The 18,643-nt window shown below is 44.9% G+C and overlaps 2 protein-coding genes across 4 annotated transcripts in view; one reads left to right on the top strand and one right to left on the bottom strand.

The window, feature by feature from the left end:
* PIP5K1B (phosphatidylinositol-4-phosphate 5-kinase type 1 beta) overlaps positions 1-7,179 on the top strand; it is a 305,606-nt gene extending 298,427 nt beyond the window's left edge. For both annotated transcript variants that reach the window (XM_007969425.3, XM_007969424.3), the window contains exon 15: positions 6,452-7,179. In XM_007969425.3, the coding sequence (XP_007967616.1) occupies positions 6,452-6,454 (3 nt within the window). In that variant the 3' untranslated portion in view covers positions 6,455-7,179. The remainder of the gene's footprint in view (positions 1-6,451) is intronic.
* Positions 7,180-9,443: 2,264 nt separating this feature from the next.
* Positions 9,444-18,643, bottom strand: PRKACG (protein kinase cAMP-activated catalytic subunit gamma). 2 transcript variants are annotated; one of them, XM_073022170.1, is made up of 2 exons: positions 18,626-18,643; positions 10,965-12,048 (listed from the first exon to the last, which is right to left on the bottom strand). In XM_073022170.1, exons 1-2 carry the CDS (start codon positions 18,641-18,643, stop codon positions 11,035-11,037), a joined length of 1,032 nt encoding a protein of 343 aa, XP_072878271.1. In that variant the 3' UTR covers positions 10,965-11,034. The 2 variants fall into 2 exon arrangements, with proteins under 2 accessions (XP_007967620.3, XP_072878271.1); XM_007969429.3 differs by lacking the exon at positions 18,626-18,643 and having other exon boundaries at positions 9,444-12,108.

The raw sequence follows: 18,643 nt of genomic DNA, 5'->3' as shown, positions 1-18,643 counted from the left end.
CAATTGTACACGTCCTTCAAGGATGGCGAAGGTCCTGCCTTCTGCCTCAAGGCTTCTCGGTTGAAGCCTTGTAGTCCCTGGTCCTTGGAAGAGAGTAACTTCACCTCTAATGCTGAGTCCAAATATTTTTTAAGTACAAAGGTAGGAAATTTGGCACTGAGCGTGCCTAAGGTTCCTTTCAGCAATGCAGTTCCATAGCAGTGTGATTTTCTTCTGTTCACACTGCTACGTCCTGATTCTGCAGCACTAGCATGTGTATTTGTTTCCATGCCTAACAAAATGGTGAGCTTTTGGGTCCCTGCTGCTACTGGAATCCAATACAATGAGAAATCCCCCACTACACTACATCCCCAAATGATTGTGCCTTGTGAAGTAACTCTCAATACAGGATAGATATGAATATAATAAAATATGAGCTTTATTTAAGAGAGAGAGAGAGAGAGACTGACTCCGGACTTCCCAGAACCCAAAGGTGATACCTTGTGTTTAAAATTCAGGGGTCTCAACCAGGCATGGTGGCTCATGCCTGTAATCCCAGCACTTTGGGAGGCCGAGGCGGGCCCATCACTTAAGGCCAGGAGTTCAAGACCAGCCTGGACAACATGGTGAAACCCCATCTCTAGTAAAAATGCAAAAAGTAGCTGGGCATGGAGGCACATACTTGTAATCCCAGCTGCTTAGGAGGCTGAGGCACGAAAATCACTTGAACACAGGAGGTGGAGGTTGCAGTGAGCCAAGATCACGCTGCTGTTCTCCAGCCTGGGTAACAAAGGGAAGCTCTGTCTCAAAAAATAATAATAAAATAAAATTCAGGGATTTCTTTTTTTTTTTCCTTCTTTTTTTTTTTGTCTTGAGATGGAGTCTCGCTCTGTCGCCCAGGCTGGAGTGCAGGGACACGATCTCGGCTCACTGCAAGCTCCGCCTCCTGGGTTCACACCATTCTCCTGCCTCAGCCTCCAGAGTAGCTGGGACTACAGGCGCCCACCACTACACCTGGCTAATTTTTTGTATTTTTAGTAGAGATGGGGTTTCACCATGTTAGCCAGGATGGTCTCCATCTCCTGACCTCATGATTCGCCCACCTGAAATCGGGTGAACCCAGAGATGAAGGGGACCCCAGAGCCAAGGAGATGATGTTGAGGTGAGTTATCCTGAGCCTTAGTATGGATTTGTGGTGATGCCGTGAGTTTAGACTAATGTGGGCAGAGGAAGCAGGACAAGTTGATGTGATCTCATGGCAACCGAAGGAATATCAGCCAAAAGAATCAGGACAATAGAAATAGAAAGGAAACAGAGCAGACCTGGAAAAAAAGAGAATTCAGAATTGATGACAGAAACAGGACCTGTGTGTAGGAAAAAGAAATACGGGACTAAGCCTACAATGGCCGAGAGAAAAGCTGATGCTTTCGTCAAAGATATTGGGCAAAGAATTTCAACTTGAAACCGAAATGAGGATTTCCTGGACACCAGAGAAAGCTCTTGCTTTATTAAGGCCTTGGGACTGAAACCTGAGGTAATTAGAGTTAAAAAAAGGGATATCACCCGAAGGGTTGACCACTCAGGGATCATGGAGACCTCACGGGACTTGTCAGTGCTGTTCATCTTGGCCAACCTAACTGTGGTGAAGTTCCGCCTCTCTCAGCACTGCCCTAAAACTCCCTCACGCCACATGCCAGATGTTCAGAAATTCTAAATATGTTTGTAAGCCAGTCGGTTGATGGGGGCAAGGGTGTCAAGGGAAGGCTTGAGAAAAGGCAAGCAGGAGTGGAGGGAATGAGTCTAGGAAAAGTTTCTTGGAAAAGAAACTCCTCACCTTCTCATGCCTTTCCTGTGGCTCTGAAAAGTAAAGCAAGGCCATCTGAGTTGGGAGGCCCACCTGGCAGTGTTTCCTGCCTGGGCTCCCCTCCAGGGGATCTGACTTCCCAGTGCAGTCAGTCCCCTAGAAAGAAAGGGCTTCTGGATTAATTAGTGGACAGATTGCTTTTGATTTGCTCTTTTCCCTTATTGCTCTATATTAGTGTTTAATTATTTAATTTTAAATAACTTTTTTAAATAAATGTTTAAAATTATTTAAGTTTAATATTGAAAAGCTCTGTAATCTCTGACCCCTTGTATATGTACTATTGTGTAGTCTCAATCATAGAATGAAGCATTTTATTTTAGGTAGAAATAAAAATATACCTTTCTGTCTCTTACACCCCAACATATGTGTGGATGAATAACACTGGCATTTAGGTTGAAATACTCTACTTCTACTTTTTATGTCAACTATTACCACCCTTTTTACTGTCAGGTATCAGAATTTTAAATAGTTCATGAATTCTCAGAGTATCTCAGTGCATAGGCAGAAATGCTGCACCTCGTGGGCAAGTGTGTGTGTGTGTGTGTGTGTGTGTGTGTGTGTGTGTTACAGAAGTTCAGCTGGGGATGGAGCTGAAATGTCACTCCAGGATCTGTAGTCTCTGAGAGCTGGTTGAGCTCCTCTGCCAAAGCACCAGCCCTTATTTCAGTTTCTACAGCCATTCGGTCAGGATGGGTCTGAATCTCGGCTGACCCTGAGGAGAAGCTGCTCATCTTTTGGGCAGTAATGCCCTGAAGAGTCCATCTGTGTGCTGGGGAGCAGAAGGGACTTCTGCGTGCACCACACTTCGAAGAATGAGCTCAAGCTATGAGTTTCCTTCCAGGGTAGAGAACTGATGTTTGTGTCTCTGCAGTGAAAGCTAATATAGGACTCCTGAGTTATGAATTTGAAGGAAGGAGAATTATAGCATATTTATGCTAAGGAAGGAATAACATGGTTTCTGCATACTTCTCACCATGGCCATGTTTACAAGCAAGAAGACACTGTGCTTTCAGATCCCACAGATACCGCTCCATCTCATTTTAATAGGGTTATAAATTAATGCAAAACAGACACTTTCATGTGTCCAGATCATGCCATCCAAGAATTACATTACAACATGGGTGGAGAGTCGGCAGTGCTGACCCAATTTTGACATTCTTGTGCCCTGAGGGTGACAGTGAGTGTTTACAGGAGCTTATAGAAACTTCTATGACATCTTTAGTTTAAAAAAAAAAAAAAACAAAAAACTAAACTAAACTTACTGTGTGAATGCAAAGGACATTTTATGACCAAAGCTGGAAATCATTCTTTATTTTTAATACTGAAGAGAGTATCTGTTGTTATTATAAGACCCTGTGTGTTTTTTTATTAAACTATAAATTTAACCAATTTTATGAGAGACATCAAAGTATTAAGTACCTTTCAGATCATTCTCGCTGCGTAAGTCACCGTTTACAGTATTCTGAGTTATTCAGTGGTATGAATTTACAAATTTTTTTTTTTTTTTTTTGATATGGAGTTTTGCTCTTGTTGCCCAGGCTGGAGTTCAGTGGTGCAGTCTCGGCTCACCACAACCTCCACCTCCCAGGTTCAAGCAATACTCCTCCCAAGTAGCTGGGATTACAAGCATGTGCCCCCACACCCGGCTAATTTTGTATTTTTAGTAGAGACAGGGTTTCTCCACGTTGTTCAGGCTGGTCTCGAACTCCTGACCTCAGGTGATCCGCCCCCCTCAGCCTCCCAAAGTGCTGGGATTACAGGCGTGAGCCACTGCACCTGGCCTTTACAATTTTTAATAGAATCTTGTGGTTGAAACAGAACTTCATAGTCATCTGGCCCAACCTACCCACAAGTGCCCAAGTCCTTTCTACTGACCGCCACAAGTGCCTTCTGGGTGCTGGTTCAGGATAAACAGTTTCTGCCTCAGCTCTCCTGGGGCTGATCCCTAAGTGACTGCAACTGCTCCTCCTTTAGTGACCACTCCTTTCTTTTCTCTTTTTTCTTTTCTTTTCTTTTTTTTTCTTTAGAGACAGGGTCTCTCTCCATCACCCAGGCTGGAATGCAGTGGTGTGATCATAGCTCATGGTAGCCTCAAACTCCTGGGCTTAAGCAATCCTCCCACCTCAGTCTCCCGAGCATCTGGGACCACAGGCACATGCCGCCACACCCAGCTAATTTTTCTATTATATTTTATTTTATTTTTTATTTTTGTAGAGACAGGGTCTCACTATGTTGCCAAGGCTGCTCTTGAACACCTGGGCTCAAGTGATCCTCCCACCTCAGCCCCTCAAAGTGCTGGGATTATAGACGTGGCCCGTCATGCCCAGCTCACTCGTTTTTTAACTCCGGTTAGAAAGCACTTCCAGCTTGAGAAAAAACTGGCTTCCATGCATTTGTCCTGGTTCTGGCTTCTGGAATCATTCTCAACCACCGAGTCTCAGCAGATGGCATGCTGGGCCCATGTATCTAGGGAGGGCTTGTGTCATGTACACATGTCATGTACCGGGGGAGGACGTAAATTTCAGGATCCTTAATGAAGAAACAGTGGAGGGGGTGCGCCTCTACAACTCTACACCCTTCACACAGTCTGAGATTCTACTCACCTCCCGACCCCAGGATCACAGCGTCTGTGCCACTATTCCTGGTGACAGTGTCACATCTTTCGGCAATACTGGGACTAAACTAATACCTAAGCCTTTCTTCCCCGAGGCTAGTCTTCAGAGACTCAAAGACAACTATTATGCCCTGTCTCTACCTCTCCTGTTTTCCAGACCAAAAAGCCCAGGCCTTTAGCCATTCCCCTGGGGTCCTGGCTCCGGGGCCCTTCACTGGTGGATCTCCTCAGGCATCACTCAGGTTACTCACTGTCCCTCTCAGAGTCTGGCACTGGAAGTGAGACACAGAACTCCAGTGTGATCTATAGAACGAGGAAAGCAAAACTATCACCTCTTTTCGTTTTTGTTTTGCTTTGTTTTTTAAGAAAGCAGGACTTCTAAATCTCATCAGTAGGACCTCATCATTTTATGTGGGTTATTTTCTGTGTCACTGGTTTTGTGAGTAAAGACCTGCACCACACATCAAAGTCATCAGACTGAGGCTGAATGAAATCCACCAGTACACCTTAAAGACAGCTGTCCTGGGAATGTGGGCAACGTCCCACTTGCCCGCTGCTGTAGCTTGTAGCACCTCACACTCACCTCTTCCTAAAGATCGTTTTTGAGTAACAGCGTGACCGTGCTGTGCATTTAGGCAAGCAAACCTTTCTAGCTTAGGTGAATCAGAGGGAGCGGCCAAAGTATAAAACAAAATAGTAAGTTCATAAAAATTGCAGTGCACAATAGGCTCAGATAAAATATTAATTGGGAAATAGAATTCCCTGTATGTGACATGTGCTCTTTCCTAATCATTTTCAGAGTTATTTCAAACTTTTTACTCAAGTTTTTTCAGCCTCCAATTAAAGGTGCTGAGCTGCACCAGTCTCTGTGACCCCCAGCTCCAACCTTCTTCACTACAATTTTGGGGGTACTAGCACATGCCAGGTACAGTACTCAATTATAAATATATGATTTGTGTATATCGCGTGTGTGTGTAAAACACTTCATTTTCCCCATGGAAAAATTTATCCCTCACCACCACCCTATAGAGTAGAGTTTGTTACCTCCATTTTACAGATGAAGCAACAAGGTTCCAAGATGTTGCATAATATTCTATATATGAAATAAGTAGGAAATCGGGCCGGGCGTGGTGCTCACGCCTATAATCCCAGCACTTTGGGAGGCCGAGGTGGGCAGATCACAAGGTCAGGAGTTCAAGACCATCCTGGCTAACACAGTGAAACCCTGTCTCTTCTAAAAATACAAAAAGTTAGCTGGGTGTGGTGGCAGGCACCTATAATCCCAGCTACTCAGGAGGCTGAGGCAGGAGAATCTCATGTACCTGGGAGGTAGAGGTTGCAGTGAGCCAAGATCGCACCACTGCATTCCAGCCTGGGAAACAGAGTGAGACTCTGTCTCAAAAAAAAAAAAAAAAAAAATTAGGAAATCAGATGATTTGACCCAATGTGTCTGTCTCTAAAGGCTGAATATAATATTGCTTTCCCCACATATATCATAGTGCTACTGTCACAGGTTGAGTTAGCTGGCTCTGATTTTAAATAGCTACCATTTAAATATTTGCTGAACATATTGTTAGCGCCTAGCCACAGGGATATTGTTTGGAAAAAAACATTTACAAGTTCAAGGCCACGTTCAAGTTGTTCTTTTTGGCTTCAGGTCTAATATACCAAAGCACATCCCCTAATCTCTGCGCACTTGGAGGGCAGGAGTGTGTCTTAGTCAGTGTTGCTTCCTTTGAAGTCCCAAGCACAGCGCTGTGATGTAGTCGGGACTCAATCTTGATAAACATTGGTGTAATTAACAGGTTTCAGGTCCACCAAAGAAGCATATGCTATGCTGATCACTGCAGAAGAATCCCAAACATCATGCACCCCATTTTCCAGACACAAGTGATTGGGAGAAATAACAAACTTATGTTACAGCTCATGGGGAGAGGTTACAAAGTGATGCCAAAATCTAGTCTCACACCTGCTTTCTTTTTTGCTCCCCCCAGTAAGTGAAAATGGTGACCACCTTAGGCACAGGGATGAGACGTGAGCACAGTTGTGGCAGAGAAGTTTCTCCGCACCAGAATTATCCACAGCAGCTTGGCTGAGCCACACTACACACAGAGAAATCATCAACCTGACTTAAGAGTTTTCGAGATGTCAACTTCAGGCTGATCAGCAGATGGGATGTGAAAAATCCTACCCTATTCTATCATTCGCTGTTGCTTGCTGAACTGTGAAGAACTGCATGAACTATATTTAAGCTGCTTTCTATACCATTGCCAATCACCTTTTTGAACTTGGAAGTGCTATTTTCCTATGGACTTTTGCATTATTTCATTGTGCATGCATCCAGTGATTATACATAAGCAACATATGTAATCTGCTTATATATTTTTAAAAATCCATCCATGCAAATGGTAAAGTATACATTCTTTTGCAAAATTATAGCTCATGTCATTGAAAGTTTAAATTGGTTTCATTTTAAAGATCAATATACTAGGTCTGCCTATACTTTATAGAAAACTAGCTTCTATAAAGATTTTTTCACTGTTTACTAGTGAAATGAGAAAAGCAAAGCTATTTATAAAAGGCCTTATGTCGTGTACATACATCGTCTTTGAAATATTTGTGATCTAGTTTATTGCTTGTAAAAGAGAAATTATATAATTTATTTAGTAAATACTACTGTAAACTATAGTTTTGTGAGAGAAATAAAATATTTTGTTCTCAATTGTGGTGGTACATGATTCCAGTTATTTTATTAAAAATAACCCAAATATTCCTTGTTTGAGATATTCAGAAATCCTAAATAAACTGAATTTTATATGGAAAAAATTTCAATAGCAGCTTCTGCTGAACTCATCCAAGAGACTTTCCCAAATGTCCTGGGATATTAGTCAGCTCTCACTATGTTATGCTATGGTAACAAACAATCCCAAAGTCATAGGAGCTTTCACCAACATAGTTTTACTTCTCCCTCACAGGTAGGGACCAGCTGCAGCTCTGCTCCAAGAGTCTTCTTCATTCTGGGGTCCAGAGCAGCCCCTATGTGAGACAGGCAACTTTCATGGCAGTAGAAAAAGAGCAATGGTGGAACCAATGAGAGCTCACAAAGCTTCTGCCTCAATGCAGCTGACAGCATTTCTACTCGCATTCCATCTGCCAACGTGAGCGACATTGACAGGTCTGGAGTCAAAGGTGTGAGACGTACACTTCTCACACGGGAATGGACTCAGCAATGAATATTTTAATCAATTAATGCAGTTTACACCACCTAGTAAGTGTCCCTAGCAACAGACATAAGAGGCTAAGAGAAAAATCATTAGAAAGCAAAATGATCAAGGCTGCAGAAAGATTCCTGATGAGTAAGATGCTCACTGTTACATACTTCAAGTTAAAACAAGCTGATTCTTGTAAGCAAACATGCTGTAAACTTTTGTAAATGTAGCCCACAGCCATAGTTACTCAACATAAGTAGCAATTTCACCTGCAGAGTCAGTGCTGGAAAGCTAGGATGTCTTACATCCTAGGTTAGGATGTCAACAGGGAATTCTGCAGAAGTGGATGATTGAGGATCCTCTGCCTCTCTCTCTAGTATTCATATGTGCTACCACTCTCCCTTACTACGTGGATTTTCATAGGTGAATCCCACTCTTCCCCCTCGCATTTGTAAATCTACCCATTGAAGCAGGGTTCTTAGCCTAGGACCCACTGATTTTCTAGAAGAGTCATAGATAATCATTAATAGGGCCATGAAATCATATACACAAGTTGGGTATGCTTTTGTGTATATGGGTGTTTTTTTTTTTTTTTCATGAAGAGAAAGACTATACTTTTTATCAAATTCACAGTGACCTGGACCCAAGAAATGTTAAGAACCTTTATTTTAAGACCTAACTTAAAAGCTATTTCAATACCATGAGGCTGTGATCCTCAAAATTCTATCCCCACCGGAATCACCCATGGCCTGCCTGTGTTATCTCACCTGTCTCAAAAAACCTCAAAATTTTCAACTGTTTTTTAATGACCGAGGTATAACTTATATATGCTAGAGTGCACAGCTATGAATTGTATAGTCCAGTGAATTTTTACATATATGTAGACCCATGTGCCCAGCACCTAAAGCACATATAGAACATTTGCAGCTAACCTGCTGCCTCTTTTTTTTTTTTTTTTTTTTTTGAGACAGAGTCTCGCTCTGTTGCCCAGGCTGGAGTGCAGAGGTGCAGTCTCGGCTCACTGCAACCTCTGCATACCGGGTTTAAGCAATTCCCCTGCCTCTGTCTCCCAAGTAGCTGGAATTACAGGTGCCTGCCACCATGCCTGGATAATTTTTCGTGTTTTTAGTAGAGACAGGGTTTCACCATGTTGGCCAGGCTGGTCTTGAACTCCTGACCTCGTGATCCGCTCGCCTCAGCCTTCCAAAGTGCTGGGATTACAGGTGTGAGCCACTGTGCCCAGCCACCTCCTGGCTCTTTCATGTCCCCTCTCCACAAATGCCATCCTCAAAGGTCACTATTACGACTTCCAGCATCATAGATTAGTTTTGCCAGTTCTTTTTAAACAAAACTTTATTGGTAATAGTTGGTTTCTTGTTTTGTTTTGTTGAGACAGAGTCTCACTGTGTCGCCCAGGCTGGAGTGCAGTGATGCAATCTCGGCCTCACAGCAACCTCCGCCTCCCAGGTTCAAGCGATTCTCCTGCCTCAGCCTCCCAAGTAACTGGGATTACAGGCACATGCCACTACGCCCGGCTATTTTTGTATTTTTTAGTAGAGACAGGGTTTCACCATGTTAGCCAGGCTGTTCTCAAACTCCTGACCTCAAGTGATCCACTCACCTCAGCCTCCCAAAGTGCTGGGATTACAGCACCCAGCCTTATTGGTAATAGTTTTGACATGTGTTTACAACAGCACACTGTTCAAGAGGAAATCTCATCCTTTCACAGCAAGTAGGTCGAATTACCCTGAGCCCACCTGGGGCACCACCCCAGGCCTGAGAGCTCCTCCTGGGATGGGGAGAAGTGATGAGAAGGGGAAATATGAAGATGAATGAGGTGGCTTGCCAGCAGCTCCTCACTTTTCTATTAAGAAAGAAAACAGGCGGGGGGGAGGAGGGGGGCGGTGGCTCACGCCTATAATCCCAGCACCTTGGGAGGCCAAGGCGGTTGGATCACCTGAGGTCAGGAGTTCAAGGCCAGCCTGCCAACGTGGCAAAACCTTGTCTCTACTAAAAATACAAAAAATTAGCCAGGGGTGGTAGTGGGCCCTGTAATCCCAGCTACTCAGGAGGCTGAGGCAGGAGAATCACTTGAACCCGGGAGGCAGAGGTTGCAGTGAGCCAAGATCGTACCACTGCACTCTAGCCTGGGTGATAGAGTGAAACTTCGTCTCAAAAAAAAAAAAAAATTGAAAACAGCACGGGGGTGGCAGGGGAGAAGAGGTGAAGGATGGCTGGCAGCTAAGCTGGAGGAGGGGCACCCAGGATGGGAGGAGGCAGAAGCTGCTGGGTGATAAAACAGGCAGCCCCTCCCTAGCAACCCTAGCCTTGAACCCTGGGCCATGAGGTGGAAGTGGAGGGACTGGGCCTCTTCCATGTCCTTTTGCAGGATTGCCTTCCCAGAAGGGGAGGCTGGGCATTACAATCCAGCTGAGAATAAAATTAAAGAGTTTCGGGGAAATGCCACTGTGAAGAACGACCTGGGCTTGGGACTCCCCCTCTGTCTTTTCGGGGGACAACTCCTCTTTGGCAGGGAGTGGGGCAGCTGCTTTGTCTGGGTCCCAAAGCCCAAGGGTGAAGAAAAGTGGGGAAGAAGAGAGTGGAGGCTTCCTAAAGGAACTGAGACCTTTGCAAGAGTAGTAGAGGATGCCCCTGGGGAAGGGGGAAGGGGAAATCAGCAGTTCATGGGGGAAGTTCAAACCCCAGGGCCTCCTTCCAAAGTCACTCTGCTTCCTGGATTTGTTAAAATGGATCTGGGAAATGGGGAGACATTCGAAGGTGGGAAGGGCGGGAGGGGTGGAAATAGAGGAAGGTGGAAAGGGGACACTGGTGGAACTTAAATCAGATTTTTAATTGTTTTTTTTTTTAATTTTATTTTTTATTCTAGCAAGCAGCCCACTATACATGGTACTAAACCTCTCTCCTTCCCAGGCAGGATTACTCCAAAGGGCAGGTGTGCTTTTCATTCATCCTCTCTTAATAAGTGGTGCCTGTTGGGGGCTGGAGTTAAGTCTGAGCCCCCCTTTCAACACCCTGTCCCTAGAAACATCAGCAAAACCTGGCCTGAATATAGCTGAGAAACTCGTTTAAAACAGACAGAAGTGGGCTGGGGCAAGGCGGACCCTGTGGGAGGAGGAAGGGAGAAGAATAGATGGGCCGGGAAGGCATAGGGGTTGAGGAAGCAGCTGGTGTGTCTATTCCTCCAAATATCTGGGCTTCCTGTTCCCCCAACCCTCGAGGGTGGGGTGAGGGTGAAATTAGATTCAAGGAACTCGGGCCCTCTGGCTGTTCAAACCAACCCACCCACCCCCCAACCCACCAAAAAGAAAATGAAAGGAAAGAAAACCCACAGGGGCACAAGCACACCCCTAAAACTCAGCAAACTTGCTGGCACACTTCTCATTGACGGAGATCCGCATCTCTTCCTCCTCGTAGTCGTCAAAGTTACTGGCATCCCCAGGGCCTGTGTACTTCGGGATGAAGGGAGCTTCCACCTTCTTCTCAAAGAGGGCGATCCAGTTGGTTGTGGCAAACCACTTGTGGTTCTTGATGTCGCCAACCCCGTTCTTGAGGTTTCCGAAGCGCTTGGTGAGGTCCACCTGCAGCAGGCTCCGCAGCAGGTTCTTGAGGTCAGAGCTGAGTTGGGAGGGAAACCGCACCTTCCCAGAGACGATCTTCTCGTAGATCTGGATGGGCTGGTCGGCGTAGAAGGGCGGGAAGCCCGCGGTCATCTCATAGATGAGCACCCCTAGGGCCCACCAGTCCACGGCCTTGTTGTAGCCTTTGCTCAGGATGATCTCAGGGGCCAGGTACTCTGGGGTCCCGCACAGGGTCCAAGTGCGGCCCTTCACGCGCTTGGCGAAACCGAAGTCCGTCACCTGCAGGTAGCCCTGCTGGTCGATGAGGAGATTCTCGGGCTTCAGGTCGCGGTGGATGAGGTCGAGCGAGTGTAGGTACTGGAAGGCCAGGACGACCTGGGCGGCATAGAAACAGGCCTGGGGCTCTCTGAACCTTCCGACGCGCCGTAGGTGAGAGAACATCTCCCCACCGGGCACATACTCCATCACCAGGTACAGGTAGGAGTTGTCCTTAAAGGAGAACTGGAGCTTGACAAGGAACGGGAAGTTGATCGCCTGCAGGATGCGCTTCTCGTTCAGTGTGTGCTCGACCTGCTTCAGCCTCACCACCTTCTGCTTGTCGAGGACCTTCATGGCGTAGTGGTTGCCGGTCTCCCGGTGCCTCACCAGCATCACCCGCCCGTAGGAGCCCGTGCCCAGCGTCTTGAGCCGTTCAAACTGATCCGAGCTGGCGGTGTTTTGAGCGGGGTTTCCCCATCTGTAGAGGAAATCTCCTCTGGCTTTGGCTAGGAACTCGTTCACGCTCTCCTGCTCGGTGTCCTTCTTGGCGGCGGCGTTGCCCATGGTGGTGGTGGCGGCCGGGGCGGGGGTCTCGCGGCGGCTCCGGCGGCGGCAGCGGCGGAGGTGGCGCCCCCTGGGGCTGGCTGCGCTGGCTGCGGCGCCGCGACCCCCGCCGGGCCCCGGCTTATATTCTCAGCTACAAGGGAGGATGAGATGGGAGGACTTCTTGAGCCTGGGAGTTCAAGGCTTCAGTGAGCCCAGATCACGCCGCTGCACTCAACAATATGGATAAATCCAAAAGGCATTATGTAAGTGAGAGACGCGAACTCTAAAGGGGACTTACTGTATGAATCCATTTCTATGACATTCTAGAAAAGGCAAAACTATAGTGTGAGAGAACAGATCAGTGATTGCCAGGGCTTGGGGTTAGGGGAGGTTTGGACTATGAAGGGACAGCCTGAGGGAACGTGGGAAGTGATGGGATATGTTTGTATCCTGATTGTGCTGGTGGTTACAATGTGTTGGGTGGTAGTCTACATTTGTTTTAACACTCATAGAACTGGCCGGGCGCGGTGGCTAACGCATGTAATCCCAACACTTTGGGAGGCCGAGGCGGGAGGATCACAAGGTCAGGAGTTCGAAACCAGCCTGACCAACATAGTGAAACCCCGTCTCTACGAAAAATACAAAAAAAAAAAAAAAAATTAGCCAAGCGTGGTGGCACATGCCTATAATCCCAGCTACTCTGGAGGCTGAGGCAGGAGAATCGCTTGAACCTGGGAGGCAGAGGTTGCAGTGTGCCGAGATCGTGCCATTACACTGTAGCCTGGGCAATAAGAGTGAAACTCCATCTCAAAAAACAAAACAAAACAAAAAAAAACCTCATAGAACTGTATACTCCCCCCCCCCCAATTCAGTTTCACTGCATGTAATGTTTTATTTTAACACATACATATGATTTCTTTTCTTCTGTTTGCTTTGGGTTTAATGTGCTCTTATTTCCTAAGGTGGAAACTAAGGTCATTGATTTGAAATCTTTCTTCTATTACAATCACTTAGTGCTATAAATTTCCTCCTAAGTATTGTTTTAGCAGCATCCCACAAATTTTGATATGTTGTATTTTCCTTTTCATTCAGCTCAAAATATTTTCTAAGCTCCCTTTTCATCTTCTTTGACCCGTAAGCTATTTAAAAGTATATTATTTCATTTACAAATACTTGGGGATTTTTCCAGAATTTTCCTATCGATTTCTGATTTAATTCCGTTGTTAGAAAACATACTCTGTGTGACCTAAAATCTTTTACACTTCTTGGGACTCATTTTATGGCCCAGAATATGATCTATCTTGGTAGATGTCCCATATGCACTTGAGAAGAATGTATATTCTGGTGTATTCTGCTGTTTGGGGATACAGTGTTCTACAAATGTCACTTAGGTCAAGTTGGCTAGTAGTAGTGTTCAGAGTCTTCTATATTCTTATTGACTTTCTGTTTACTTAATCTATCAATTATTAAAAACATGCCATAGGAGCTTATGAGAAGTCAAAGTACATAGATGATGGGCCTTCCATCACTCCCCCAGGCCACCCATGTCAGCACCACAGCACCCTCCAGAAGACAGCCAGCACTCAGCCATCACAGGGTGGGTTCTGAGCTGTTCTCCCCAGTCAATTCTGTACAATACATTCTGTCCTACATCACAAACACTGAGCTACAGGGATATCCATTTATCCTCCTATTTTCTCTCCATCTTGCCCTGTGACAGCTAATTCTGCCTACCCACCCTGGCTACCTCGCCTGTAGCTAGTGCAAGTAAACAACACCCTTTCACCCAGCCCTGCAGACTGAAACCAAGCAAATTGGACAGGAATTCCTGATTACTTGACTCCAAGTAGAAGGTTTCTATTGTGACTGTGAATTCTTGCTGCTCAGTTCAGCAGATGTTGGTCAAGCAGGTGTCTACTGTACGCAAGGCCTGGTTCCGAGTTTACGGTTTAATCTGGGGCCAATACTTGGGTCCTGACTGTATATTCAGAGATGGTCAGGTTGGAGAGGAAGAGAAGGAAAGGAGAAAAATCTGCTGTTGATCACCTGAACTTCCACAAAAGGGAAACCCACATTCCCTCAACAAGACATAGCAGGGGGGTCAATTGCCCCTTGTGCTTTGGGTCAAGGCAAATCCCTGGCAGATGGAAATCCCATGTCACTCCTCAGTGATTTCCTCTTCATTTTCATCACAGTAGATCTGCTAAAATTCTGCCCATTTCTGATTTACCTCCAGATTATTCAGTGGAAATTTATACAAAAAGAGCAATTAGTGCGAAGCCATTCTCTTGGATCCACGCCTTGGAAGTGGGACAGTTTGTTTAGAAGCAGGCTGTGCCATTCCATGACAAATTCTTGTGGCATTAATCTCTGAAGTTCAATTAGGAAGACACAGGGGTCTAGAGGGAACATATGCTACATGCTAGAAATGTCCCCATGCTCCGTTTACAGGTCAGAACATCAAATATTTATCCCAGAACAAGCTGCAGAATAATTACATTTGTTCTTTCTCTCCACTTTCCATTCTGCTTTTCTCCATGGCCTTGGGGAGCCAGGAGTCTTTAGCATGCCAAGGAAACAGGGATCCCTTTGCATTCAGATAAACCGTTTCAGAAGGAAAAGATCTGAGTAGCAAGATACAATACCTCTGCATGGTCTGCTTGGAGCTTGCCTAGGGGGCCATATGAAGAGGTGGAAGTCAACTCTGCTTTCCTGTATGCCCGATGAAAGGCAATCAAGACCATTCTTCTCCCAAGAAACTGCTCACTGGCAGTGCTGCCAGCTGATTCTCCTCTTTACTGTTTATATAGCAGTTTCCAAATGGCTAATTGCATAAGGCTTGGATCATTCAATTCTAACTTCCTCTCTATCTGCAAAATATTGATGGGAGCAAAGAAAAGAACAAACTCCACCAGGATTCAAACAAGAAATAAACTACAAATCTCTATCACTCGGGGAATTATTTAGAGAACACTGTATGTTCTGGTCCAGAAATACTTATCATACCTGGATTCTGACAAGCCAGCTTCTATTAATAGTTTGTTTTCTCCTTATTAGCAGAATAGTGTAAAAGAACATTTTTGAACACAAAGTTTCTATGTCAGATTTATGATCTATAAAATGTTTATTTAAAAATTGGCATGGCCTTTGTTATATGAAAGATGAAAAATTATATAAGAGTCAGGAAGTTCAGAAATAACTTAATGACAATATAAAGTACTACATTTATTTAAAGTTTGGGCAATCATTCATCCCTTGGTACCACTAATTTTGCCATAATTTTTTTTCTTTGTTTTTGAGACAGTTTCACTCTTGTTGCCCAGGCTGGAGTGCAATGGTGTGATCTCGGCTCACCGCAACCTCCACCTCCCGGGTTCAAGCAATTCTACTGCCTCAGCCTCCCGAGTAGCTGGGATTACAGGCATGTGCCACCATGCCCACCTAATTTTGTAATTTTAGTAGAGACGGGGTTTCTCCATGTTGGCCAGGCTGGTCTCAAACTCGCGACCTCAGGTGATCTGCCTGCCTCGGCCTCCCAAAGTGCTGGGATTACAGGTGTGAGCCACCGTGCCCGGCCACCATAATATTTATAGAAGTGGGTTGACACACATGATAATGAGAATTGTAATGTTGTTGGGACTGAAAAGAAAGTAGTCCTAGAAATAGGCCCAACTTGCTTACCTAAAAATATTTCTTCTGACATATAAGAACTGCTAAAAGTGATTACCCCTAGGGAATAGCACTAGGAACTTACAGAAGCATACATTAAAGTAAGGAAAATTTTTACTTCTCACTTTATAAGCTTCTGAACTACTGAAATTAATTTTGAGCATGAATTACTTTACTTATTAAAATAAAAGTGAGGTAAAACAGTTTCTCACAAATGCATTTACTTATATTTTATGTGTCACTTTTATATATTGTTTAAATCCACAAAAGGGGGACAATTTTGATAAAATTATTTTCCCTTATTTTGAAGTTCTCCTTCTTTTCTTGGCAATAGCACTCTGTTTTATCTTTGAGGGATTACTTCTACCCCATTTCATCTGATTCTGTTGGGTTCCCAATCTAACCCACTCACCTGGGTCAAAGTTAGGGATAGCCACAGGACCCAAGATACATCAATCAGTTTCTCTCTCTCAGGAATTGAATCTTGAGCAGAGACACATGGGGACTTGAGGCATTTGTAAAGGAGCCATGCAAAGAGAGCATCTTAGAAGGCCGTCCATGTTTCTGCGGCTGTTGGCCGGTAAGTTCCTTGCCTTCTGTCCTGAGCCCTGTTTTTTCAGTTCTTCCTTTATGTGTCTTTCCAGTAATTTTTTTTTTTTTTTTAAGCAAAGCAAATGGGACAAGGTTGGGGAGGGGGGCAGAGAAAGAAAGAAACAAATTTATGGAAGACAGTAACGAATTCAGGATTGAACACATTGAATTCATGGTCCTTAAGACGTTCAGGTAGAGATGTCTAATTAGCCATCGGAAATTTGGGATTGAACTTAGTAGAGAGAGAAGAATTGGCAGCACAGATTTAAGAAGTATAAGAGTGTTAGCCAAGGAACGTGAGTCAAGACAGAGAACAGAGTCAATGAGGGGGATTGTGGGAAACACCACTATCTGAGGATGGGGGTAGGAATGTCAGGCACTGCTGTTTGCCCACCGCAGCTGTGTCTTGTGAGGTCTGCCATACTCAGTCCTTCTGAGACCTTGAAGAGAATTTCTTTTGCATACCTACACAAAAAGTGGGCATTGTCACATGGGTTGCAATGTGACTGCACACGTATAATGCCTAGCAATTATCATGCAACATACAGACAGTAGAGCCAAGTGGCTGAATGGGAAACTGTACCGAGGACAAGATGTTAGATACAGATAATATGGACTATGACAGGAGCTTTGGCACTCATGTAAAGTATAATGGCATATAAGTTTCTTGGTGACCTCTTCTGCTATCACTGTAACAACCCACATTTCGTGATGAAGAGTTGAGGCCCTCAAGAGAAACAGAACAGGAGAGCGCTTGATGATTTCCTCTGAAATCTCGTCTATAGCACTTACCATCTGTGATACAGCACACCTGCCAATTAACAGAAGGCCCCAGGTGGAACAGAACAGTCACAACATCCTTCTGCCAAAATATGCCTTATAAATTAGAGCTCACAAACCGATGCACATCAAAAGCAGTGGTTCTTAATTTTAACTGCACATTGAAATCACCTGAGACATTAAAAAAAAAAAGAATACTGTGTTGGGCATGGTGGCTCACGCCTGTATTCCCAACACTTTGGGAGGCCGAGGCAGGCAGCTCACTTGAGGTCAGGAGTTCAAGACCAGCCTGGCCAAAATGGTAAAACCCCCGTCTCCACTAAAAATACAAAAGTTAGCTGGGTGTGGTGGCAGGCACCTGTAATCTCAGCTACTTAGGAGGCTGAGGCAGGAGAATCGCTTGAACCCGGGAGCTGGAGGTTGCAGTGAGCCAAGATTGTGCCACTGCACCCCAGCCTGGGTGACAGAGTGAGACTCCGTCTAAAACAAAAAAATACTGATGACTGAATCTGCCTCCAGAGATCGGCTTAACTGCCCAGGCATGTGACTTGAATGTTGGGACTTTTAAAAGCTCCCAAGGTGATTCTAATGCGCAGCCGAGTTTTAGAACCACCGGATGAGCCCATGAACACATTTTGTTTAACCCAATGTAGTGGCCTAAACAGAATATTTTAAATTTTAATAACTATTTTCCCAATGTAAAGAGCAGTCAGTTTCATGTACCCCAGATCATCCAGATTTCAGTCTCCTGTTATAATATTTGTGCACAGTAGGCCTACATTTCCACAGGACACCATTCAGCTACGCTGAGTTGCGACTGCACCTTATGTAAGCATTTTCTCTGCACTTCACAGCCCTTCCTGGCCCTCCCCACTGTCATCACTGCACAGAGCTAATGACAGTTGCTGCTTATCATCCTGTTTGCTCTGTGGGTTTTTTTTTTACATTAGCGTTAAAAGTAAAATAGTGCTTATGCCATGTCTCCAGCAGATCAAGAAAGAAACAGGCAGCCCAGGAAGGCTGAGTGTTCCATAGGGCCTGCCACTCATTTCTGGCACCTGCCTGGCCCCTGCAGCATTTGGGTGCATGCCCTTGATTTAAATCGATTAATGTTTTCCCAAAAGGAGCCCCAAAATGCTTGATAGCCTATAGAGCAAAGAGCTGAGAAGTGAGAGGTCCCAACTCAATTATCTTAATAATTAGATAGCTCTTGAAGACAAAAGAAAGCTATACAAATACAGCAAGGAAAAGGGGGCATCCAGTGACCAGTTCCATAATTCAGGAAATGCAGGAAGTTTGAAGAGTTTGTATGCATTATAAGGGACAAAGAGGGCTGGAGCTGAACCTGAACTGTGAGGGACAGAAACGCCTAACCTGGAGTTAAAAAGAACAAGAAGATTGCAGCCCTAGGGGTAAACTGCAAACCTTCCAGAACTGCAGAACCCCAGGAGCTAGGGCCCAGTACAGCCAAGCTCGATTCTGTTTGAGGATCTCCATTTTTCAGCCTCTCCAACACTGTACTAGATGAAGACAT

Source organism: Chlorocebus sabaeus, chromosome 12 (assembly GCF_047675955.1).
Source record: "Chlorocebus sabaeus isolate Y175 chromosome 12, mChlSab1.0.hap1, whole genome shotgun sequence".
NCBI lineage: Eukaryota > Metazoa > Chordata > Mammalia > Primates > Cercopithecidae > Chlorocebus > Chlorocebus sabaeus.
This window is presented reverse-complemented; position numbering and strand designations above follow the sequence as displayed.